The sequence below is a fragment of the Pan troglodytes genome, chromosome 5 (genome assembly GCF_028858775.2).
Source record: "Pan troglodytes isolate AG18354 chromosome 5, NHGRI_mPanTro3-v2.0_pri, whole genome shotgun sequence".
NCBI lineage: Eukaryota > Metazoa > Chordata > Mammalia > Primates > Hominidae > Pan > Pan troglodytes.
The window spans coordinates 137,726,330-137,753,337 of NC_072403.2; the positions used below are offsets into that span (position 1 = coordinate 137,726,330).

General features: G+C 38.6%; 1 protein-coding gene across 14 annotated transcripts in view; it reads left to right on the top strand.

Moving 5' to 3' along the window:
• NCOA7 (nuclear receptor coactivator 7) overlaps positions 1-27,008 on the top strand; it is a 153,488-nt gene that overhangs the window by 70,542 nt on the left and 55,938 nt on the right. For 11 of the 14 annotated variants that reach the window (XM_063813426.1, XM_063813429.1, XM_001165718.7 and 8 more), the window contains 2 exons: positions 6,808-7,028; positions 26,676-26,755. In XM_063813426.1, the coding sequence (XP_063669496.1) occupies positions 6,808-7,028; positions 26,676-26,755 (301 nt within the window). The remainder of the gene's footprint in view (positions 1-6,807; positions 7,029-26,675; positions 26,756-27,008) is intronic. The other 3 variants (XM_063813432.1, XM_063813433.1, XM_063813434.1) reach the window with 1 other exon arrangement.

The following is a 27,008-nucleotide window of genomic DNA, read 5'->3' on the forward strand; positions in this document are numbered from 1 at the left end:
GTTCAACCATTGTGGAAGTCAGTGTGGCAATTCCTCAAGGATCTAGAACTAGAAATACCATTTGACCCAGCCATCCCATTACTGGGTATATACCCGAAGGACTATAAATCATGCTGCTATGAAGACACATGCACATGTATGTTTATTGCGGCACTATTCACAATAACAAAGACTTGGAACCAACCCAAATGTCCATCAATGATAGACCGGATTAAGAAAATATGGCACGTATACACCATGGAATACCATGCAGCCATAAAAAAGGATGAGTTCATATCCTTTGCAGGGACATGAATGAAGCTGGAAACCATCATTCTCAGCAAACTATCACAAGGACAGAAAACCAAACGCCGAATGTTCTCACTCATAGGTGGGAATTGAACGATGAGAACACTTGGATACAGGGTAGGGAACATCACACACTGGGGCCTGTCGGGGGGTGGTGGTTGGGGGATGGATAGCATTAGGAGAAATACCTAATGTAAATGACGAGTTGATGGGTGCAGCAAACCAGCATGGCACATGTATACTTATGTAACAAACCTGCATGTTGTGCACAAGTACCCTAGGACTTAAAGTATAATAAAAAATAAATAAATAATGTGTGGCTAATAAATTTTATTTTAAAATCAAATACCTTAAATAAGAAGATGGGAGTTCATTTTGGAGACCATGCTGCTAATCAGAGAAAGCTGTGAAATGGCTGTTTGTAGAAGAGCACATCTCAACCAAATCAGAACACTTAAATCAACTTAAAGTGGAAAAATTCAGAAGATTAAGAAGCAGCATATCTCAGAACATGGGCTCATTTATCCATTAATTTATTCAAGAAATATTTACTGAGTACCTAATGTGTGCCATGTAAGAAAGGAACTTGCCCAAGACCCTGGCTTTGCTTACTGTCAGTGCCCCAAACTCATTTCCTTTTGTAAAAGAAAAAGCTTCAGAAGAAAACCCGTTTTCATTCAGCTACTATAAATGATTTCTTTAGCAGGAGCCCCTTGCTCACTTCTGCAGTCAGTCGGCTAACTCTGGGCTGGAACACTAGTAGGGAAAAAGTGAAGTATGTGTGCATTCTACAAGTGCCTACACCATTATAATGTAAAAAAGCCAAGAGATTCCAGAATTTAAAAAAGCTCTTTAATATTCCTTTATGGAAAGGTATAAATAAGAAGCTCGCAATCATGGTATCAAGCCACATTGCCTCATTCTTCTGCCCTTGGGGAAGCCCATAGCGTAATTTGTCTTTTCTTTTGGCTTTCACCTTGCCTTCCCCAAACAGTGATTGCTTCTTATGTTAGCATTGCATTTGATCTAAGTCTTATTCTTTTTTTGCACTTTGAAAATTTTCTGTTATGACATGTTTTGTTTTCATAATAAAAGAAGAAAAATATAATATCATAAAACGTAGTCCAGGCCACAGAGATGATGAAAGCCTGACAAAGCAGAGATTATGAAGAGAAGGTAAACTGGAGTGGGAAAGATAGGATTAGAAGATAGAATTGACAAGTCTTGACTACAATTTAAAACACCTGTTTTATGTAATTGTGATGTATTTTAAAGAAATACAAATGCAAAATAAAGGTTTTGGGTTTTTTTCCCACTTGTACTCACAGCAATCAAATCTTAAATGCACTTCATTATTTTTCAGTCACTCATCATTTAAGATGATTTGCCAAGTGTATTTTTAGCCCACAGTATAAAATCAGTGTATATTTGAGGTCATGAAAAATGCTTAGATGAAATAATGGGAGTTCATTTTTCTGCAAGACCAATTTTTTTCAGTTTATCTTAAGTTAATGATAGCAAATCCATATTGTGAGACTATCTTAACAAGATAGATATTGACAGAAAAACAAAAGGTAAGGACTGAAAGATTAAAGCCCTGAAAATGAATGCTTGAAGAGCATTAACTATACCAAATTTCTCAGGTTGGCAGCTATTCCCCTTTGTAAAAAGTGTTAGAAATTGATCTCTATACTTGGAAGGAAGGATTTTACAGAGGGCTTCCAGAAACACGTCTGATTTCCAGTTGCAAGATCAGAATATTCTAGTTATATTGATAATCTCCAGAGAAACAAAGTCTCATGAGTACTTTAGTCAAAACAAAAGATTATCTGATTGTAGAATTTCTAAGGTATTAAATGGTACTCTGCTGTTAAACAACTTTGGGATTGCTATTTTCTAGCTTTTTTTCTGAAGTAACAACTGTGTTTGGCTATATGTGTTGACAATAATAGTCTGTGTAGAAAAGGGAGAAAAAGAATAAAACAATGTATCCCATTTTGTTATTTCCATGAGTGAAAATGAGTCTCTAATGAGATGTCCCCAAACAGTGCTGCCGTTCATCAAAGCACATGCCCCAGATCTGAGTGAGTTTAATTATCGTGGGGACAGTGAAAGGAGGACATTTAAATCAACTTAAAGTGGAAAAATTCAAAAGATTAAGAAGCAGCATATCTCAGGCTGCATAGAACTAATATTAGTATTTGACATCTCTTTTCTCCTAGAAGGAATCATCTCTGGAAGGGGGCAACAAAGTTAATCCCAAACATGTTTTTGATCAGCCAATACATCAGAATCAGCCCATCATTTTGGAGAAAGAGATGAGCTCTCTGCATAGATAAGCCTCCCAATGTAAAGAGACAAGCTCTGTGTGGTATCTAGATTGCTGCAGAATAATTTGAGCCTCACGCAGGACTTTTGATCAGAAGAGAAATTTTGATCAGGAGAGAAATTGTTTTATTAGGGGCATTATCTGAATTTTGCTAGAGCAACCTACTCCTTTACCAGAAAAATAAGTTAAAATCTGAGGATAGAAAATAATATGTTTAATGAAAATAATTCCTTTTTATGAGTCTCCAATTGTTTGGTGATTTTTGGTTATTTATTTATTATTGATTATATGATTATTTCAATAGCTTTGGTGGTACAAGTGGTTTTTGGTTATGTGGATGAATCATATAGTGGTGGAGTCTGAAATGTTAGTGCACCTGTCAACTGAGTAATGTACATTGTACCCAATATGTAGCTTTTATCCCTCAGCCACATCCCACCCTCCTCTGGTCCATTATCATACTATATGTTTTTGCATCGCCATAGCTTAGCTCCCACTTATAAGCGAGAACATTTGATATTTGATTTTTCATTCCTAAGTTACTTCACCTAGAATACTTACCTCCATTTCCATCCAAGTTGCTGCAGAAGACATTATTTTGTTCTTTTCTGTGGCTGAGTAGTAGTCCATGGTGTATATAGACCACATTTTCTTTATCCACTCATCAGTTGATGGGCACTTTGGTTTATTCCATATCTTTGCAATTGTGAATTGTGCTGCAATAAACTTACACATGCAGGTATTGTTTTCGTATAATGACTGTTTTTCCTTTGGGTAGATACCCAGTAATGCGATTGCTGGATCGAATAGTAGATCTACTTTTAATTTCTTCGAGAAATCGCCATACTGCAAATGTTGTACTAATTTATATTCCCACCAGCAATGTATAAGTGTTCCCTTTTCACCACATCCACACCAACATCTATTGTTTTTTGACTTTTTAATAACAGCCATTCTGGCTAGAATAAGGTGGTATTTCATTGTGGTTTTAATTTGTATCTCCCTGATGATTCGTGATATAGAGCATTTTAAAAAATATGTTTGTTGGCCATTGTATATCTTTTTTTTTTCGAGAAATATCTATTCATGTCATTTGCCCACATTTTAATGGGATTATTTGCTTTTGTCTTGCTGATTGAATACCTTATAGATTCTAGATATTAGTCCTTTGTCAGATGCATAGTTTGTAAATATTTTCTCCCATTCTGTCTGTTTACTCTCATGATTTCTTTTTCTTTTTGTTGTTGTTGTGCAGAAGCTTTTTAGTTTAATTAGGTCCCATTTATTTTTGTTTTTATTGCATTTGCTTTTGGGGTCTTAGTCATAAATTCTTTGCTTAGGCCAATGTCCAGAAGAGTTTTTGTGTTTGTTTGTTTCTTTCTGAGAAAGAGTCTCTCTCTGTCGCCCAGGCTGGAGTTCAGTGGCACAATCTCAGCTCACTACAACCTCCGCCACCTGGGTTCAAGCGATTCTCCTGCCTCAGCCTCCTGAGTAGCTGGGACTACAGGCACGTGCCACCATGCCTGGCTAATTTTTGTATCTTTAGTAGAGATGGGATTTCACCATGTTGATCAGGCTGGTCTCGAACTCTAGACCTTGTGATCTGCCTGCTTCGGCCTCCCAAAGTGCTGGGATTACAGGGTGAGCCACCGCGCCCAGCCCAGAAGAATTTTTACTAGGTTTTCTTCTAGAGTTTTTGTGGTATCAGGTCTTAGAGTTAAGTCTTTAATCCATCTTGAGTTGATTTTTATGTATGGTGAGAGATAAGGGATGCAGTTTCATTGTTTTGCATATAGCTATTCAGTTTTTCCAGCACTGTTTATTGAATAGGGTTTCCTTTCCCCAGTTTATGTTTTTGTATGCTCTGTCGAAGATCAGTTGGTTGTGAGTATTTGGCATTATTTCTGGGTTCTTTATTCTGTTCCATTGCAATGTCTATACATCTACATTTATACAGGTACCATGCTGTTTTGGTAACTATAGCTTTGTAGTATAATTTGAAGTTGGGTAATGTGATGTTGGGTAATGTGATGCCTTCAGATTTATTCTTTTTGCTTAGGATTTCTTTGGCTATTTGGGCTCTTTTTTGGTTCCATATGAGTTTTAAGATTGTTTTTTCTAATTCTGTGAAAAATGATGTTGGTATTTTGGTAGGAATTGCATTGACTCTGTCGATTGCTTTGGGCAGTATGGTCATTTTCACAATACTGATTCTTCCAGTCCATGAGCATGGGGTGTATTTTTATTTGTTCATGTCATCTACAATTCCTTTCAGCAGTGTTTTGTAAGTTTCCTTATAGAGATATTTTGAGTTCTTTTTTTTTTTTCTCTTTCTTTTTTCTCTGCCTGTCCTTGAGTTCTTGATTTGATTGTCAGCTTGGTCATTGTTGCTGTATAGCAGTGCTACTGATCTGTGTACATTGATTTTGTATCCTGAGACTTTACTGAATTTATCAAATCTAGGAGTCTTATGGAGGAGTCTTCAGGGTTTCTAGGTATTTGATTGTATAATTGGCAAACAGAGATAGTTTGACTTCCTCTTTTTTTATTTTGGATGCTCTTAATTTCTTTCTCTTTCCTGATTGCTCTGGTTAGGACTTCCAGTTTTGGTCTTTTAAACAAACATTAAAAGATAGCTAAACTAAGAGATAGGGAGTATATTCATCTATGACTTTTCCTCTGCTGCTCTGTCTCTTATGCCATATACTAATTTGTTAGCCAATGAATATCTAAGAACCTGGCTGCTCAGTGTTCAGTGAATAATAGCCTAGTTAAAATACCTTGTTGGAATATGGGACCTTTATCTCCAAAGCTGAATGTCTCATTTTTCTTACCATGCTTAGTTGTCATGTCTTTATGATTGTATTAGGGAATATTTTACTATTTCTGTTTCTGTTTGTGTTATATGTTGACATATATTATGTCAATTAAGCCTAATAAAAGATCCTGTTAGAGACCTAAGGAAGTACAATTATCACCATTTAAGATATAAGAAAACTAAGGCTCAAGGTGTGAAATTCCTAGCCTGAGGTCAGAGTTCTCTTACGTGTTGTAGCCTCAGGGAGGGACCTCTCTAGCCTGCCAAATTGATTTGTTTGACATCACAGAGCAATGCAGTGAAATATCAAATTTCAGTCCCTGTGTATCCTACAGTTATCTCATTTTTCTACCCAAACAGGTCCTCATCCATTGCCCAACATCAAATTGGACATATGCTGAAGAGGGTGAAGGAAATAGAAATGTATGAGAGAAATCTAACTGTCCCTAGATACTTTCTATCTAGGCACAGGGAAAAGGGACATAATTTAAAAATACATATTTATATATGAGTAGAGTACAACATATACTAGAGGCCAAGGCCCTTGTTCTCTAAGCACTTAGATTCTGGTAAGGCAAAAACATTCTCGACTATCAAGTACAGAGTGACATATCAATTAATTACAGGGTGATGTGTCTACAGAAAATATTTTGAGGTATTGGCTTTCAGTGAATTATGCTAACTTTATCTCTTACATATCTTTGGCTCAGGAGTAAAGAATTTGTAACATCAAATATGTTAACTAATAATCAAATAATCAGCCAGCTATCAGTAATCATAATGAAAATCATGTATTGTCATTATGGCATTTTCTATTTTAGGAAATGCAGCTCTTTCTTCACTGCTATTGCCATATGTTTAACGGAAAAGAATTACTCGTATGTGACCCAGTTCACACCTTGCCAAATCCTTTTACTCAGTATGTGAGCCAATTACAAAGGACTTGTTTTTACAAATGTGCTTGCCCATTAGTCAAAAGTACCACTGAAACCAGAAGCATTTTCTTAAAATGTAATCTTCCAAACATGGCATTCTAGTAGCATAACCATATATAGTGATTTTTTAAAATACTCAAAATTTCATAGCCTATGGAAGAATCTCATTTTTCCTCAGGCCTATGGCAGTTCTCAATAATTTTATGAGACATAATATTGACTATATCAAGTTGAAGAAAGGCCACAGATCTCCATGTAAGAATTTGTAAGTGATTGGAAAAGAAAAAAGAACAATACATATAATGAACCATATTATAAGGAAAGTGTTTTCTGTATCAGTTCATTAGTTTTCAAAGTCCAGCAGCATGAAATTAATATGATTTCTACCAGCAAATCATCTCTCCAATGTTTTTTCTTTTTTTTCCCCTCTTTCCTAGATTGAAAAAGAAAAAACAAGCCAAACAAAATGCAGAGACAGCCTCAGCTATAGCTGCAAGGACTCATACTGGGAAGGAAGATGCTAATACAGTAGTTTTAGAGCCAGACAAGTGCAACATTGCTGTGGAAGAGGAATATATGACTGATGAGAAAAAAAAGAGAAAAAGTAATCAGTTAAAGGAGATCAGGCGTACAGAACTAAAGAGATATTATAGTATTGGTGAGTATTCATGGCGTTACTGCAGTATTTTCATTTAAAAAATCCATAAGAATTTTTAAAAGACTATCATTTGTGATTGATCATAATAATGGTAACAGTTTATGGAGCAGCTGCTATGTGCCCCCGGCCCTTGCTTTACATACATAATCTTGTGTAAGGGGATCACACTAAAATAATGTCTCATTTAAATTTGTGTTCCCAGCATTTAGCACAGTGTCCAGAATGTATTGTGTACTACTAAACGTTTATCTAATGAAGAGTCACTTTCTCTTTATGAGAAATGTTTTTCTTAATGTATGTAGACATATTCATAAATATGCTGATAGAAATGCCTGTACTTTTTGGCATTTGCTAGACAGTAGAAAATGGAGGAGACTTGGCCTAGCAAGTTTTTTTGTTTTGTTAAAAAAACAAAAACAAACACCTAGGAGTCTTTTTTTTTTTTTTTTTGAGACAGAGTCTTGCTCTGTACCCTAGGCTGGCGTGCAATGGCATGATCTCGGCTCACTGCAACCTCTGCCTCCCAGGTTCAAGCAATCCTCCTGCCTCAGCCTCCCAAGTAGCTGGGATTACAGGTGCCCACCACCATGCCCGGCTAATTTTTTGTATTTTTAGTAGAGACAGGGTTTCACCATGTTGAGCAGGCTGGTCTTGAATTCCTGACCTCAGACACTTGGGAGTCTTAAAGGGAATCTTGAAATGAGTCCACAGTGTTATATAGTTTCTCAGAATAACCCGTGCATCTGAAACTACATTCGCAGAAGTGGCATATCTAGCTTGACCTGAATCATCCATCTCACACCTACTGTTCTATTACATACACACATGGATTTTGTTTCAAAGAGAATGCAAATAAATGAAATAAATAAGGGTGCCAGGAATCAGAACTTGGCATGGCATACAGGTTATGGCATACTTGAGATTGCTAGGACAGGGAGAGAAAACTGAGAGCAGTATCTGAGAACATACTGCAAATACGGTAAATGAAATGTGGTCTCGTAGCAGAGCAATGACACTCGTTCTGGGCCACCCTCAGCTTGGTCCTCGTTAATACCAAAGTTACAGGAAGACATATGTTTATGTCTCCATGTTTTTTTTTTTTTTTTTTTTTTGAGACAGAGTCTTGCTCTGTCGCCCAGGCTGGAGTGCAGTGGCGCGATCTCGGCTCACTGCAAGCTCTGCCTCCCGGGTTCATACCATCCTCCTGCCTCAGCCTCCCGAGTAGCTGGGACTAGAGGCACCCGCCACCACGCCCGGCTAATTTTTTGTATATTTAGTAGAGACGGGGTTTCACCGTGTTAGTCAGGATGGTCTCGATCTCTTGACCTCGTGATCTAAGAGATGGGGCCTCCCAAAGTGCTGGGATTACAGGCGTGAGCCGCCATGCCCGGCCATGTCTCCATGTTTAATGTAACCTTCCAACAGTGTTGGAAGACATATGGCATGGCATACAGGTCATGGCATACTTGAGATTGCTAGGAAAGGGAGAGAAAGCAAAGGGCAGTCACTAAGAACACATGGCAAATATGGTAAATGAAATGTGGCCTTGTAACAGAGCAATGACACTTGTTCTGGGGTGTCCTAAACTTGGTCCGAGGTAAGGGAAACATACCTTGTATCCATGTTTAATGAAACCTTCCAACAGTGTTTGAACAGTATTCAAAGATAAAATGGACTACCTTTGAGGTAGTAATAAAAGCTGCATTACTGATGTTGCTACCGTACAGGCAGATGATCTATCAGCAGCTGAAAGCATGTGGTTTGTAGCTTTACAGTGGGCTAAGATGATAGTATAATGTATTACATGTCTTAATGGATGTTTTTAATCTCAAGCTATTCAGTATTTTATAAAAAGCTATAACTGTCAACATGTTGAAAGACACTTCTGTGCTATTAATAAACTTCCTCTTAAAATGTAAATATTAAATATTATCCCTTATTTCCAAAAAGAGGAAGAGGATTAAGGAAAATTGCATTTCATATCTTTCGTTTGTTTTGAGATTGGGTCTTGCACTGTCACCCAGACTGGAGTACAGTGGTAGGATTATAGCTCACTGCAACCTCTGACTTCAGGGCTCAAGCAGTCCTTCTGCCGCAACCTCCTGAGTAGCTGGGATTGCAGGCACATGACACCACACTCAGCTATATATATACACATACATATATACATACATACATACATATATATATATATATATATTTTTTTTTTTCAGAGAGAGAGATGGGGTTCTCACTATTAAACTGGTCTCAAGCTTCTAGTCTAGAGGAGTCTTCCTGCCTCGAAGTCTGACCAGCAATGCTCCTGCCTTGGCCTCCCAAAGCATTTTTTTTTTTTTTTTTTTATACAGAGTCTCACTCTGTCACCCAGGCTGGAGTGCCGTGGCACAATCTCAGCTCACCACAACCTCTACCTCTGGGGTTCAAGCGATTCTCCTGCCTCAGCCTCTCAAGTAACTGGGATTACAGGTGCACGCCATCATGCCCGGCTAATTTTCCACAATGCAGCACTTATTACCACCTATTTTTTTTAGTAGAGACGAGATTTCACCATCTTGGCCAGGGTGGTCTTGAACTCCTGACTCCAAGTGATCCACCTTTGGCCTCCTAAAGTGCTGGGATTACAGGCATGATCCACTGCACCCGACCCCAAAGCGTATGCTTTTTTTTTTTTTTTATGATTTCTAGCTGTAGTAGGATAACCTTTTTATGTGGTATACTCTGTCGCGTGTGTAATGCTGAGTCTGAAACAGTGTGCTTCACTCTTTACCTGACTGGCTCTTACCTGACTTAACAAAATCAGCTCAGTCATCATTTCTTCCAGAAGCCCTCCCTGTCCCTGTCCAGGTTAGACTTCCTTTCTGCATTGTTATCATGGATGTATTTGATTACCTATGTACAGGCTGGGGTGACTTAGACCCTAGAGTATTAGCTTTGTGTAGTGTCTTCAGCTTGACATGTGCTCTTTAAGTGTGCATTGAAAGGAATAGTTAATACATAGATAAATGAATACTTTATTTTTAATTGTTGGAGTTTCAAGAAAACTCTGGAAGAACATAGGTAATAGTGTAGTCGTTGGGTCAGAAGTATCCTGTGATTTATTTGGTAGCAGTAAGTAAAGAAATGTGGCCAGGGTCAGTGGTTCACACCTGTAATCCCAGCACTTTGGGAGGCTAAGGTTAGGAGGATCACTGGAGGCCAGGAGTTCAACGCCAGCTCAGGCAATGTACAAGATCCTGCCTCTACAAAAAATACATTAGCCAGGCATAGTAGCACACACCTGTAGTCCCAGCTACTTGGGATGCTGAGGTGAGAGAATTGCTTGAGCCCAGGAGTTGGAAGGTGCACAAATCTACTGCACTCCAGACTGAGTGACAGAGCGAGACACTGTCTCTGAAAAAAAAAAAGAAAGAAATGCCATTAAAGCTTACCATCTCTCAAGAATGACAATGATAGCAACCGGTTTGGAGGTTTGAGGCATTTCCTCAGGAGAAGCCAGTGCTTAGATAAAACCTCTAGGTGGAATTCCAACATTCCTTGACCCTTTCCAAATCTGACTAGAGGTGACAAACTCTCATCTTGGCAGGTTTGTTGGCTCTCCCAGTGTCTGACCTGGCGTGTTTCTCAGCCCCATCCCAAGGCGATGTTCTCTACCGCTAGATGGAGCATCAGACCTCAAGTCAAGAGCATCCCAGTTCACTGCTGCTTTTGGTGGCTCTAGTCTGGGAGGGAAGGGGAGACTTGAAAATGGGAGGATCTCGTTGGCTTGCTAAGGATTTGGTATTTACCTTGTAGTCAGTGAAGAGCCGTTGGAGGAGAACGTCAAGAGAAAAGGAAATTCTTTACTTTTTGTTTGCTCTACATTTAGTTTACCATCAACTCTGTGATGAATCTGATATGAAGAAGGCAAGCTGTGCTGGTCTGAGACTAGGGCTTAGGGGAAGGGGCACACTGAAGGGGCACACAGCAGCATTTGATGGTCAGTGTAGTGTGTGAGGGAGGAAAAAAAAACAGAGGCAAAAATTGACAGACTAGGAAGCTCAAGAGGAGGAAAGAAGATAATGAATTTATGTTTGGAGATGTTTTTGAGCTGCCAGGTAGATTTGTCTAGAGGGGCCTAGATTTCATGTGAAAGGCCTACAAATTGCTACTTACAGGTGTCAGATGAATCTGCCTGTGTAAAACAAAAGTAATCCAGTGAATGCACAGAGAGCCAAAATGAAAAGTTAATGGACAGCAAATAATAATGAATGTATCAAAAAAAAGACTAGGAGGATATGTAACAATATGTTGATAGTTGTTTTCTCTGGTTACAGAAATTGTGAGGCAGTTTTTTGTATATTACACATAGTTATTTTTAATATTAATAATCAGAAAATAAAGAGAGTTGAAAATAAAGTAAAAGTAAGGGCTTTGCAAAAATCAAAAGCATTAGACAAATATGAAGTTCTATAAGCAATATATAACAAAATAATTACTTTCTGTGGTTATCTATTCCACATCTATAACATCATCTGCCTGATCCAAAGAAGTGTATTTCGATAAAATAATGTTTTTACTTGTGAAATTACTTTTATCTGTGCCTCACTTAATCCTTGGGTAATAAGTCATTGCATCTCCTGACACTTAGGAAAACACAACAGTTCAGATACTAATAAAGGATGCTTCAGAAAGATTGAGTCACTAGAATTGCCTCATAACAACATGGTGCTGATTCTAAAAATGCCTTGTTTTTTGAGAGGGAAGTAGGAGAAAGGAAGCGGAGTGATTACATTGAGGCAGATGGCATCAGATAAATCTAGATCCAACACCTAGCGCAGCACCTGGCACACATTAAGCATCAAAAAAACCTTCTAGAACGAGTGAACTGAGCCCTTTCGTGCTTTCATTTGTGTTTACTAATATATAAAGTACTCCTTTTTCATTTATTCTGTTTGGGTAAACTCTTAAGGAATTTTTTGGTGAAAATGTGTCTTAATATATTTTTCAAAATTAGTTATTAAGTTAAATTTGATGCAAGCACCTTGGAATGTTTATAAATGTATTAAAAGATGTTTGGTCTATATTACAATATCAAAATATATTAAATTGACATGAACTATATCATAGGATACTTTTTCTTTTTCTTTTTGTTGAGACAGAGTCTTGCTCTGTTGCCCAGGCTAGAGCACAGTGGTGCAATCTCGACTCATTGCAACCTCTGCCTCCCAGGTTCAAGTGATTCTCATGCTTCAGCTTCCCGAGTAGATGAGATTACAGGCACACGCCACCACACCCCCCTAATTTTTGTATTTTTAGTAGAGATGGGGTTTCACCACATTGGCCAGGCTGGTCTCCAACTCCTGGCCTCAAGTGATCCACCCACCTCGGCCTCCCCAAGTGCTGGGATTACAGGCGTGAGCCACAGCACCCCGCCCGGATTCTTTTATATTAAAGGAATTCATTATTTCTTAAACTTAGAATAGTGAACATCTTTGCTTCTAAGAATATGGAGATAGAAATGGAAATTTTACAAATATGGGTAACATTTCAGTGTCGGGAAGTTCTTCATTTGAAACATAGCTGTGCAGCCATAAGATTGGAAAGAGATGGCCACATTTTATAAATAAGGGGGGACAAGACTAAATTGGGATAAAATATATTATTATGATTATGTAATGTTTTAATATAAAAGGTGAATACCAAGATCTTGGATATTGAAGTTGAATTTTAAGAAAATTATACTTGGGAGGTCTTATAACAAACATAAAAGACTTAAATAAGAGAGCATAGCTCATTTTGTGATTATCGTAGTCAAAGATTTATTTAAAGAGAACCTCTGCAGTACAAAGAATGAATTTAGCTTCCAATATAAAATGTGTAATGTCTATATTAATCATTTCAAATCATAGTTTTCCCTCCTGAACTCAAAAGAAACTTTAAAAAAATAAATGAAATCCTCTGCTTTTCCTTTGCTATCTGTTTTGGTTTTTTGACAATGTGGAAGTAACAGACTACTAAGTTATTTCTCACAAAGGCAGCCCAACACTTTTCCATACACAGATTACTTTTTCTTAATGTTTTTTTTCCTAACTACACATGTGAAGATTTCATATCCATCATTTGTCTTCGTTTTACTTGGCAAGTTCAGAGAGCCAAAGTTATGTTATATTTGATAAATAAACTTCTAAACATAAACAGGTCAAGCCACAAATGTCTAATAACATTGCTCTTCTGTTCAAAAGTAATGATCGTCCTGGTACTTTAGATCTTAAAACATCAAAGAATACAGGATTAAAATGGATTTTCATGTAGAAAAAGGATGCCAAGAATCCAATTAATATTTTTTTTTAATCAAGCAGAATGAGATTTGGGTATAAAATAAATGGAAATTATTTGGATGAAAATAGTTAGGCCTGTGCTTCTTGGGACCATCAATGAAGTCAAATTAGTGTTTTCGTGACACACCTGGGTGGTGAGAGGACAAACCTGAGGTGTGCCCCCAGAAAGCATGCAGTGTGGCTGAAGGAATGAAAGTGATAAGAGAAGCTGGGCGTGGTGGCTCACGCCTATAATCCCAGCACTTTGGGGGGCGGAGGTGAGTGGATCACCTGAGTTCAGGAGTTCGAGACCAGCCTGACCAACATGGAGAAACCCTGTCTCTAGTAAAAATACAAAAATTAGCTGGGCGTGGTGGCACATGCCTGTAATTCCAGCTACTCAGGAGGCTGAGGCAGGAGAATCACTTGAACCCAGGAGGTGGAGGTTGCAGTGAGCCGAGATTCCACCATTGCACTCCAGCCTGGGCAACAAGAGTGAAACTCTTTCTCAAAAAAAAAAAAAAAAAAAAGAAAGTGATAAGATGACAGGTAGGGGAGACGTGAATGAAGAGTCTGAGGATCAAAGGTGTTCTTGGTGAAGAGGATAGAACCACGGGAGTAAAAACAGTCATCAAAGCTGGAATCAGATAAGAAGATGCTTTCATGAGCTAAAACTCATGCCTAAGTGGAGAAATAAGAGCTTACCTTAGTTAGGCAGAATTATGGGGAATACTCAGTCCTCTGAATAACTGTAGCAAATGTTTACAGGTCATGAATAAATGATAAAGAGATGATCTTTTTAAAACATTATCTACAAAGGAGCAAAGAAAAAAGAAACAGACTTCTTCATAGTGGTGAATGCCAAAGGAATTAAAATCTCTTCAGACTTATGAGGCAAAAGCTGTTTTTCAAGGTCAAAGACAAGACATTCTCAGACATAGAAGAACTCAAGAAAGAGACCTTTTGTGTTGTAGATTACCTTAAACAAATTTATGAACAAATTAGATCATTTTGGCAGTGCCCACGTGAATGGCATTTTTGCCACTGTGGGCTTCAGTGGACTGTTGCTGCTTTTTTTCTCTCTCTTTTTTCTGTTTTCTACATCATCACTTTTGAAAATGTTTGATAACATTTTCAACATTATTGACTTTTCCATTCACACTGTTGGCAAAAACTACTTTACCTGTGGCTAGGTGTGGTGGTTCATACCTATAATCGCAGCACTTTGAGGGGCCAAGGCAGGCAGATCACCTGATCAAGACCAGCCTGGCCAACATGGTGAAACCCCGTCTCTACTAAACATACAAAAAAATTAGCTGGACATGTGGTGCATGCCTGTAGTCCCAGCTACTGGGGAGGCTGAAGCAAGAGAACCGCTTGAACCCAGGATGCGGAGGTTGCAGTGAGTCAAGATTGTGCCACTGCATACCAACCTGGGTGACAGAGTGAGACTTCGTCTCAAAAAAAACAAACAAAAAACCTTACTTTACTTAAAAACTAAAAATATTAAAAATATGGTAAACCGTGTTCTGTAGAAAATTGTTCCAAAAGGGAAAAGGAATTTAGAATCTAGAAATCAGTTATATTTCCTTAGAAACTCCAGTAGTTAGGGAGCATGAATGTTCACAGTTAAGTAGCTGTAAAACAAACACCCCTGAGTACACCTGTGATTGCACCAGCTTTGTTTCAAGGGACACTCCTTTCCTGACCTCTCACAGCCCCAGCACTCTAATTAACACAATATTTTGTAACCCATTCTTGTCATTGTTGAAACAAAAAGGTACAGTCACTATACAAAAGCAACTGTATCTTAACAAGCCTGTTGTACTGTGTGTGAGCTTGAACTCAGAGTTTAGTTCCATTATAATCATAGTAGTCTGCGTAATGCAAATCTCATACCCTACTTAATCTGTCTTGTTATATTCACTTGCATTATAAAAAATCTCATTGTAAGAGAAATGCCCAAATGTGGTTTGGGCTGAGGGAAAGACAACAAATAAACTAAGTACAGTCAGGGGTTTTAAGCTTTGAAAAATTAAATTAGAAGTAAACTAGGAAGGATAAAAGAGGAAAAATACTCTAATTCTGTCTTTGGCCTGCTCGATCCACAAAATACCATATAACTGAGTGGCTTATAAATAACAGAAATGTATTTCTCACAGTTCTGGAGGCTGGAAAGTCCAAGATTAAGGCACTGGCAAATGTGGAGTGTGTTGAGAGCCCATATCCTCATAGACCACCATCCTCTCACTCTGAGCTCACATGGTAGAAGGGTGAGGAGGGGTCTTTGGCCTCTTTTATAAGGGCAATAATCCCATCCATGAGAGTACTGCCAAGATGACCTAACCACCCCTCAATGGCCCCTTTTCCTAATACCACACACTTGTGGGTGAGGATTTCAACATATGAATTTTGGGGGAACATCACATTCAAATCTTAGCAAATACATTGATGGTTGAAGAGTGATGTGGTCAGGTTTTTTTTTGGGGGGGGCAGTTTGGCCGTTTTTATCAAGACCCTTTTTGCATACTCTTTGACCCAACAATTCTGTTTTTAGAAATTCATCCTAAGCAAACAGTCATGAGCATATTAGAAGATTTAACTGCAGTAACTATCATTGCATTGTTTAAAGTAGCAGGAATATGAAAAATAACATAAATGATATAAAATGGAATACTATGTGCCATTTTAAAATGAAGTAGAAAAATAGTTAATGATATGGGAAATTTTCACCAAATACTACAGTAAAAAAGTCGGTTGACAATAGTTACTGATTATGATTCCATTTTTGTTTAAAAAAATAATTCACCTACATGCATATAAAAAGAGGTATAGAGAATTTCTAGAAGTGTATTCACCAGAATGCAAACATCAGTCTCTCTGATTGGAGGGAAAATGGATGACCTTTATTTTTTTTTTTTAATTTATTTGTGTTTTTAAATCACTGCTATGATCTGAATATTTGTGTCCCCCCACCCACCCCCAAATTTATATGTTGAAATCCTACTTCCCAACGTGATAGTATCAGGAGGTGGGACCTTTAGGAAGTAATGAGGCCATATGGGTGGCGACCTCATGATTGGGATTAGTGTTCTTAGCAAAGAGACTTCAGAGAGCTGCCTGGTTGAGAATGCGCTATCTACGAGCCAGGATGAGAGGAAAATACGCCGAGTTCTTGATCTCGGACTTCCTAGTGTCCAGAACTCTGGGAAATAAATTCCTGTTGTTTCTAAGCCACCAGTTTATGGTATTTTGTTATAGCAGCCTGAATGTACTAAGAAAATGGCTGTATATAGTTTTGATTCATGTGAAATTGGCTTTCATATTTCTTCTGTTTTCTTCTGAAGTGTTCATGTGCACAATTAGGTCCTTGATCCATTTATGAAAAGAAAAAGCTGTTTTCAATAAAGTATTTTGGAGGGTGGGAAAGAGGGTAAGAAGAGGAGGAGAAGCAACATCAGACACGAGGAGGAGCAGAAATAACTATTTTCCATGAATGTCTCCTTTGTGTTAGATCCTTTATTTCACTATTTAATTTAGGACTTATCATGATCTGCTACAAAAAATGTAGCCTGTTTTACAAACGTAAAAACTGAGAAGCTGAGTAACTGGCCAGGGATCCACTGTTGGCTAGCATGCAGCCAGGATTCATACCCTGCCCTCTTTGGCACCAAAGCCTGACTTGTTTCCACAAACGAGGAGGACCTTCTCCATGCTGAGTGCAGTAGTAGATTCTAGAGCAAAACGTTTTATAAGATTGGTAACTTCCCTGTGCTTTAAGCCTTGCATTTTAGATTTTAGCACAGTATGACTCATTTTAGTTGAGAACTATCTTGCCTGTGACTTGCTTGAAGGAAGGAAGGTAGGTAACATGTACTGCATGACATTTTCCTTTGTGCCACAGGTTAAAACAGAGTTCATATTGAGTATAGGGTTCATTCTTCCCTGACACATCTTTTTTTTTAAATTTAATTATAACAGCTTATACTTTAGGTTTCTCTTAAAGTGCTACATAACAATACTGAATGTTTTAATTGTGCTTTTTATAGAGTCAGGTCAATAATTTGAGATGTGTGCATCGCCAATAGAGAAGGTATTATTTCTTTTTAAAATTTATTTATTTTATGTTTTTTAAAGACAGGGTCTCTCTCTCTCTGTTGTCCAGGCTGGAGTGTAGTAGTGCAATCATAGCTCACTGTAGCCCTAAACTCCTGGGCTCAAGCGATGCTCCCACCTCAGCCTCCCAAGTAGTGGGGACTATAGGCATGTAGCACCACGCCTGGCTAATTTTTATATTTTCTTTCTTTCTTTTTTTTCTTTTGTAGACACAGGGTCTGCCCATCTTACTCAGGCATGTCTTGAACTCCTGTCCTCAAGCAATCCTCCCACCTCAGCCTTCCAGTGTTCTGTGATTACAGGTGTGAGCCACTGCACCTGGCCAAGAAGATATTTCTTTAGGCAAATATAAGTGCTATATTTTCTTCAAAGACATATAACTTTAGGCCGGGCACAGTGGCTCACACCTGTAATCCCAGCACTTTGGGAGGCTGAGGCGGGCGGATCACCTGAGGTCAGGAGTTTGAGACCAGCCTGACCAACATGGAGAAACCCCGTCTCTACTAAGAATACAAAATTAGCTGGGCATGGTGGCACATGCCTGTAATGCCAGCTGCTCAGGAGGCTGAGGCAGGAGAATCGCTTGAACCCATGAGGCGGAGTTTGTGATGAGCCGAGATCACACCATTGCACTCCAGCCTGGACAACAAGAGCGAAATTCCATCTCAAAAAAAAGGAAAAAAAAAGATATATAACTTTATTTTTTGCTATTCAGTCTTAAATCTCTCTGCATTGATTTGAGAGTGGTCCAAATTTTTCTCCAAATCTTAGCCATTATTCACCTAGCTTCATTTAATTATAATCCTTAAAGTCCCTTGAACCCTTACTGTGCACATTGCAAAGTGCTTTTTCTGAATCACCTTATCAAATTCTTACGGTAACTCTTTGGGAATCCAGTAGTGTCTCCATTTTGTGCACTGGGAGACTGTCTTTAAGTTACTTCCCCAAGGTTACCTAGTGAGCAGATGGTAGACCAGGACTCTCATTCACAGTCCATCTGATGCCAAAACCTTCCTTCCAGCATTAAGTTACATGATATTTATGGGGAAATCCAGCCTCTTCTCATCTATAATGGTGCTTTTATTTTCACCAAATTTCTGTTTTTTGGTGATGTCACTGCAATGTTTTAATTGCTGTGGCTTTATAATCATGTGTTTCAACATCATTAGAGTGTGCTTACCCTCACTTCTCTTTGAAAAATAATTTTGGATAGTCTTATGTATTTGTGCTTCTAGATAAGCATGGTTTTCAATTTGGAAACTGTTCCTTTGCCATAAAAAATTATTTTTTATTTAAATTGCATTTAAACATGAATTTGAAAAAAGTGAAATATTTATTTAAAGATGAGATTTCCTACTTAGGAGTATTATATCCATTTAGACACTTCAGTTAAGCATTTTAATTTTCTTTATGTATATCTTGTCATTGTCTTGTTATATTTATTCCTAGATGTTATATAGTTTGATACCACTCTACCTGGGACTTTTCCAATTACGCTTCTGTTACAAAAATAAAAAATTATTATATCTGGCCACCTTAGTGAACAACTTTATGAATTTTTGACATTTTCATGATAATATTGGTTCTTTACACAGACAATTATGTTATCTGCTAATGACCACATTTTCATTTCTTCTCAGTATTTAAAACTTTTCATCTGTTGCTTTGACTAGATTTCAGAACAAAGTTGGGTATAAACCATAAATTGATATTGGTAATGTTTTACTTTAAAAAAAGTAACTTCTTTTCCTTTTGGTTTCTGATATAAGAGCTCATCTCAGTTTATACAGGTGTACTTTAGGAGAGGTTAGAATAGTGCTTAATTTCTCAAGAGACGTTGAGCATGTGGGTACCTGTAGTGCATTCGAGCACAGAGATTGCCTTGTGGTGCTGTGCAAGGTAGCCTCTGATGAATGGCAGGGATTCCCTCTTTATCCTGGAGTTTCCATTATGTTTGTAGTGTTGCTGCTTTTATCTCCACTACAAGGCTTTTTTCTTTATGACCTGAAATACTTGTGGTTTAGCCTCACATTAGGTTCGCCTCTATGTTGTAATTTAGTGCATACCACTAAATTGGTGGATAACGTGCCCAGAAACCTTAAACACTGTGCTAGAATTGCTGTTAGGCAATTTAGGCCTTTCCTAGCACAACTGGAACCAAAGAAAGGGGGTGGAGCTCATGCAGTGCCTGGGGGTATTTTTCCCTCTGCTCATCTGGAATCTTCCTTCCAGAAAGCTGGGGGTGGAGCCTCACCACTGCTGTGTTTCGGTAATAAGCCCGCTTCTATAGACCTGGAAGTGACATCGTGAAGTCATTCAGTTTTCATTCCTATGAAGAAATTCCTTTTCGTATATACTCTTTAGCGTTGCATTGCTTTTTCAGAAGCATATTTCTAGTGAATATCAAGAATAAATATTCATCATTAAAGAAGTTCACTCTATTCTTAGTTTTCTAACAGTTGGAATTTTTTTGTTCTTTTTAAAAATACAATAATGGCTGTTTAATTCGTCAAATGCTTTTTTAGCATGTATCAAAATGATCAGATTCTTTTTCTCCGTTAAACAATTTATAAAGCTTTATCATATTAATACTATATCCCTGCTGTATTTCTGGATGAAACCTTTTTGCTCATGGTTTATAATTGTTTTAACATACTACTCTATTCACATTGCTGTTTACTTGTGTTGACTACATTATTATAAATAACAATAGCATTTGTTAAGCATGTGCTCTGTGCCAGGCTCTGAGATGAACACTGTATGAATCAGCTTAATTTTCTCAGCATTTCATTTTACAGATAAACCGTTGCACAAAGATTTAGCTAACTTGATTAATATCACACGGCTATGAAAATGTGTCAGGGTTGCTAGTTAAACCCAGCTCATTTTGACCCCTAAACCAACCTGTGATCAGAAAGGTGTTTGATGACATAAGTGAGATGGTACATGACTTGATTTTATAATTAATACCATCAAACTGCTTCAGCAATCATAGTTGAATGGATCTGTTTCCATTATAGGGACATGCCTGTCATTGGAAACAGATTCTCCTGTTCATAAATCAGGGTACCCCTTTCTTTGAAAAATCTAGAGAGACACAGACAATTTTTGCCTCTTTGAATTCCCCTCATTTGGATGTCATAGAAACCATCCTCCCTCTTCAATAGAGTTACTGATGGTCCTGTGCTGTCAGCCTCCTGAACCCCATTCAGATGCTCTTATGATAGAAATAGATGGAGGAGAGAGCTGGTCGTTCATGGGTGAGTAAAGAAAGAAGGGGCACATAGTAAGTTTAAGCCCCATGCAGAACTGGTCCTGATATAATTTAAAAACCTGATAATTTTCCAAACTTCTGTCTGTGCTTGTTCAGATACTTGTTAATAACAGAAAAAAAGGCTACGTACTATCTTTTCTTCCCTTCCTATATCTAAGTAGAAATTATGGAATCAAGATCCAGAGAATTCACAGATGTCTGTACGGATTCTGTTTTCAAGCACAATAATGAATCATGTCCACTGTCCTGAGTTCACCCAGTCCCCAGGGGCCTGTGACAGGAGCCAGATGCTCCGGTTTGAAGGACATTATGTATTGACTTGTTCTTGCTGGTTTTTCTCAGAACCAGCATATCTGGCCAGTTCGTTTCTTGACACCCTCCCCAGTCTTCCCCCCACCAGCATACTCAATGTCCACATCTCACATCACTACTTTGGTACTCAAAAATCTCTTATTTGAATCTCAATTTCTTTTTTTGTCTTTTCCCACAGATCTGTTCTCCAATTGTGACAGGCAGACTAATGACCCCCTAAAGATGTCCATGTCCTATTTCCCCAAACCTGTTAGGTTACATAGCAAAGGTGAACCAAGGCTGTAGATGAAATTGAGGTTGCTAATCAGCTGACCTTAAGGAGATTTTCCAGGGCTATCAACGTGGCCCAGTGCAATCACAAGGGACCTTAAAAGTGAAAGAGTGAGGCAGGAGAGAGCACGTGAGACTACTCAGGCAGCGTTGCTGGCTCTGCGGGTGAAAGCAGGGCCTTGGCTGAAGCTTCCTGCAGATGCAGAACTGGCTAGATATGCTGGTTCGGAGAAAAACCAGGGCTCAAGGCCCTGCTTCCAGGGCCCAAAGTAGCCCACTTCCAAGAGAGAGAAAAGGCAAGGGAACCAGTCCTCCCCTACTCTCCCTCCAGAAGGAAAGTAGTGAGACCCATGCCAGACTTCTAATCTATGGAACTGTAAAATAATAAATCTGTGTTTATGCTTTATTTTGAACCACAAGTGTGTAGTAATTTGTTATAGCAACAGTAGGAAACTAGTTCATCATGCCATTCCCCTAACTATTCCAACATCTCACTACCTGTATCTCAGCCACTGCTCATCCAGCTCCAGCTGCCTTGCTCTGTGCATCATAACCACACAGGTAGCCACTTATTTGCTTACTTCTTATGTGGCCTGTTACCCCGGTGTTGAGACCCCCACCCCAGAGTATAGTGTTACTTCTTAATGTTCACATTTTTGAAACCTCATTTTTGCCATGGTAACTCTTCCAAATCTCATTACTCTTACTCCCTCAGTCCTGTCTTTACTCCGCTACATTTTAGTAGATGACCTTACCCCTACTCTACTGGTGATGTTGACAGCATCTGTCTTGAGCTCCCTTTACTTTCAAAACCTCTCTGTGAATTCCAGTCATCCATTTCCGGGTGTCCATCTCTGGACCTCTGTTCAGCATTTCACAGTGTCAACACCACCTTCCGTTTTTCCATGGCCTCTGTGACATTGCATTCATTTTCCCATCCCTCTAATTGCTTTTCCCCCTTTATATCAGCCATATTTTTTTCAGTCCTTAAATCTAAGCCTTCCTTAGTTTCTGTTCTCAAACTTCAGGCCTCCTCTTAAAATTTATTCATTCTCTTGATGTCATAGCCTCATCCAAGACTTCAGTATCACCATTACAAGGGATATCTTCACATCTGGCTGTCATGCCCCTCCAGGCCCCAGGCATACTGCTAGGTAGCATCTTCTTTTAGCCCCAGTTCATGGGAGAGAGAGGGGAGTCTTCTTTCTGTAAACTTGTATTGGTGATTATCTCAGATGCAGGATCTTAGAGTCTTGTGTTCTGGACACTCCAGGCCCTTTTATGGTGTGGCAAGGGAGGTAGCAGGACTTATGGACAGGGCACCAAGATCCACTTGGGTTGAGGTCAACACAGGTACCCCATTCTTCCTCCCCATTCCAGCTCTTACCTCCAGGATTTATGCAGAAAGAAATGGGCTAGGCTGAAGGACCTGTGTTTTATTCCTCTAGGGGTTTGCTCAGTTTTGTTACAGGTACTCCTTATTGGACCGGGGAAAACCTGCTCTGAAGACTTTATTTCAGAGGTGGGCAAGTATGAGGTTCAGTTTGCTCTAAATGGCTTCTGAGGGACACTTGGCCAACTTTTCCCTTGGCAGTAGATACTTTTGCGTCATTTGCCTCAGGTTCTTGTACATAGGGGGAGGGTGAGAATTTGGGTAGGTAGAAAGGTCTGTGAGGAGACCTGAAGTTGGAAAGGTCAGTGTCATTGGAAGACAGTTGCCCCCTTTGGGATGGGTATGGATCCTTACCTAAAACACTAGGGTTGGAGCACCATTCTAAAGCACAATGGGGCGGTCCTTTCCCATTGCAGCTCATGCCTCGTCCTAGATCTCGCCAGGGCCAGAAGCACCTCCAGTGCTTTGTGGACTATATGCTGCAGCACCCAGTCCTAGACACACAGGACTTTGCTCATTGAGACACATAGTTAACCATCTTTTCAACTCACTGCAAAACAATTATTTCTGAAGCAATATGAAACCTTGCCTTGAGCTATAATGATATAAAGACAATTAAATTATATCCTCTTTGCTTCTCTATTGAGCCAACTGTAAAACATAGTATTTGCCTTGTGGCTTTGGCAGGTGCACATGATTTGCCTGGTGTGATGTTACATCAGTGAAAAGTGTTGCCTCACAATCAAACTCATCAGGCTTATTCATCTGTACTGGAAGGTTTATTCAACTATATATACAAGACAAGGCCAGGTGCAGTGGCTCCCACCTGTAATCCCACCACTTTGGGAGGCCAAGGCGGGCAGATCACTTGAGCCCAGGAATTTGAGAACAGCCTGAGCAACATGGTGAAACCCTGTCTCTACAAAAAATGCAAAAATTAACCTGGTGTGGTGGCATGAGCCTGTAGTCCCAGCTACTCGGGAAGCTGAGGTGGGAGGATTGCTTGAGTCTGGGAAGTGGAGGTTGCAGTGAGTCATGTTAGTGCCACTGCACCCCAGCCTGGGTGACAGAGGGAGACCCTCTCTCAGAAAAAAAAAAAAAAAAAAAAAAAGACACAAGACATTTAAGGATGGGTGCATCATCACGGTCTTTACCTCCATGATCTCAACATCTTAGACTCTGAAGGGAAGGCGTTTTTTTTGTTTTGTTTTGTTTTGTTTTGTTTTTCCTTTAGTAATATTACATGCTTGACATTTTTCTAGCCTACCCACCTGTGGCAAAGGAAGGTAATTTAATTTTTGTACTAATTCAGGTGAACATAGTTAAGTTTATCCTGAAAGGCTCAGCAAACACGTATTTTTCTTTTGTAGCTGTGCAATATGTAAACTGTCACCAGTTGGTGGCTTTTAGTAGTGCTCCCCATTGGGACCAGAGATATCTAGCTACAGCTTATGGAAGGGCGTTGGCCAGAAGCTGCCAGATATGGGAAGAAGGAAGCATACTGTGGGCTCTAGAAATAGGAAGCTACCTACAAAATGATATAAAGAGATTATTCTGAAAGCACGAAGACCTAAAGTGACAGCTGTTTATGATGACAGCAAGAAGGGCAGAAGTATGCAACAAAGAAAATGGAGCTGAGATATTAAAAGGAATGAACAACACTTAACCTAATCCCAAAAGGAACTATGGGAAGAATTAGCCTGGGGTATTCATCTACCACATAAACAAAGCAAAAACAAACAATTAAAAATTTTCAGATTCTTTAGAAGGAAAGAAAGATGAGTATTGTTAATGTTTTATTGCTTATCTGCCAAGAACTACACAAACTAGTTTTTACATTTGTTCCGTCATAAGATTCGTAAAATATGGTGATTGCACTTTTGAATCTCCTTATCTGGAGATCTAAAAACATAGTCAATAGTCCTGTCTTCCTGAAGTAATTTAGGTGTGGTTGCCTGTAGGTAGGGAGATCTTTTTTTATAGTCTAGAGGAATGTTCAGGGTCTCTTTGGCTCTGTGAATGGTTCTGATTTGAAGATACGGATGACTAGAACAGGACTGTAATGGAAGCATCTATTTAAATTTATTTTTTCCTCGTAGCTTTAATTTTTAAATAATTTAAAGGAAATATTTAAAAGTCAGATAAATCCTATGTGAATCAACTATGTTCATGTTTCTATGTCACCCCTCAGTCTTCATCTAGGACCCCCATGTTTGTGATATAGATGAAATGATACCGTTGAGACATTTCCGTGTGTGTGTATGTGTGCTGGTAGGACCTCAGACATAGGGGGCTGAGTTAATCACCCTTCTCAGATCGTGGTCTATCATTACTGGTCCAAGCCAGGCTTCTTGTCATTTATCATTCATTCCCTTTTATTCTCATTCTCCACTCCCATTTCTTCCCCCACTTCACACTATTCTATTGTGTTCAATGTATATAGGTTTTTATTTTTATCTACCTATGAAAATTATTTATGTGTTTTTTTTAGTGTCCACCTGTGATGTATGTTTAAAACAGATGGACGCTAACATCCCATTCAGTTTTTCTTGATGTAAACCTGTTTACCCTTTTGGTGTATATTTCTGGCTTGTTATTCCTAATTGCTGGAATCTAATTGCTCTGGAATCTCAGAGCTTACCTACCATGCTTTATTTACCCTCTAGCTCCCCATTGCCATAGATAATACTGTGATGAACATCCTTCAGCAGGTCCCTTATGATGTACATAAAGTATATACCTGTTGGGAGAGGATGCTTATCTGTGAGTTAAATTGCTAGGTCATATGAGCTATATATACTTAATTCTCTGGAATGACTGAACAGTTTACATTCCTTGTAGTGGTTCACATTTCTGTCAACATTGGAATTATACAGCTTTCTGATTTTACCAGGCTAATAGGTATAAAATGATACATTGTTTTCATTTGCATTTTTCTGATCACATACAGGTTGGAGCACCTTTTCATGGTTAATTCAATTTTATATTCTTTTTGTCACATTTTTATCTATTGCAGTATGGTTCTGGGGTTTCTGATATCTGAATTAATATATTGAGATGTATTTAACCCTGACAGTTAGGTTGAATCATATGCAGGTGCCAATGGTTGGCCATTTTTGACCTTTAAAAACAGTGAAATCTGGCCGGATGTGGTGGCTGACACCTGTAATCCCAACACTTCAGGAGGCTGAGGTGGGCGGATCACCTGAGGTCAGGAGTTTGAGACAAGCCTGGCCAACATGGCGAAACCCTGTCTCTACTAAAAATACAAAAATTAGCCGGACATGGTGGCGCACACCTGTAATCCCAGCTACTCGGGAGGCTGAGGCAGAAGAATTGCTTGAACCCGGGAGACAGGTTGCAGTGAGCCGAGATCATGCCACTGCACTCCAGCCTGGGTGACAGAGTGAGACTCTGTCTCAAAAAAAGCCCAAAAAATAGTAAAATCCATGGTCCAACTTAGTATGTTGTTGGACATATTCTTTTTGTTTTCATTGTTATAAATAGTACTGCAGTAACCATATGTTGATATATAGCCTTTTTCTTCTTTTGAATTTGTCATTAGGATAAATTCCTAAGAGAAGGATTACTGATTCAGAATGAACCTTTCTATGGCTATTGTTACATATTGCCAAATCACTTTCTAAAAGGACTGTACTCATTTACATTAGGCATCATTTATATGGTAACTCTGCTGGTTTTACTCTAACTTCATAATCATTATACATTATCATTTAAACCATTAGTAACTGTAAACATTACCTCATTGTTTTTATTTATATTGTTTAATTATAGTTAATATTAATCATTTATTCAGGACGAATAGTGTGCTTTTATGAGTATGATCTATTTGTGCCCTGAGTCCATTTTCCTATTAGTGTCTTTTTGTCAGTTGATTTGAAAGTGGGTTTCTATATATGGTAGTTTTACCCTGGCTTCAGTCCCTGAAAATGAAATTATTCATTTACATACAATTTATTCTTCAGATGACAATCAAAACAAAACACATGATAAAAAAGAGAAGAAGATGGTGGTTCAGAAGCCCCATGGGACTATGGAATACACTGTAAGTATAACCAAGGTGGTATAAATGTTTGTTAATAGCACTACATTTATATAATGGTTTTCCCTGACACATCCTGCCCCTTGGCTGCATTCCTCTTGTGTACCCATTAAACAATCAAGCTTCTTAAGACCAGTTTTAGGTCATTTCTTTTTCCTCCATATTTTCTCCCTGGTCAATCTCAAATAAACCAGTGAATTGAGAATGTGAGGGTGATCTGGCTGCAACATCCATCACCCTGTTGACCACCAGCATT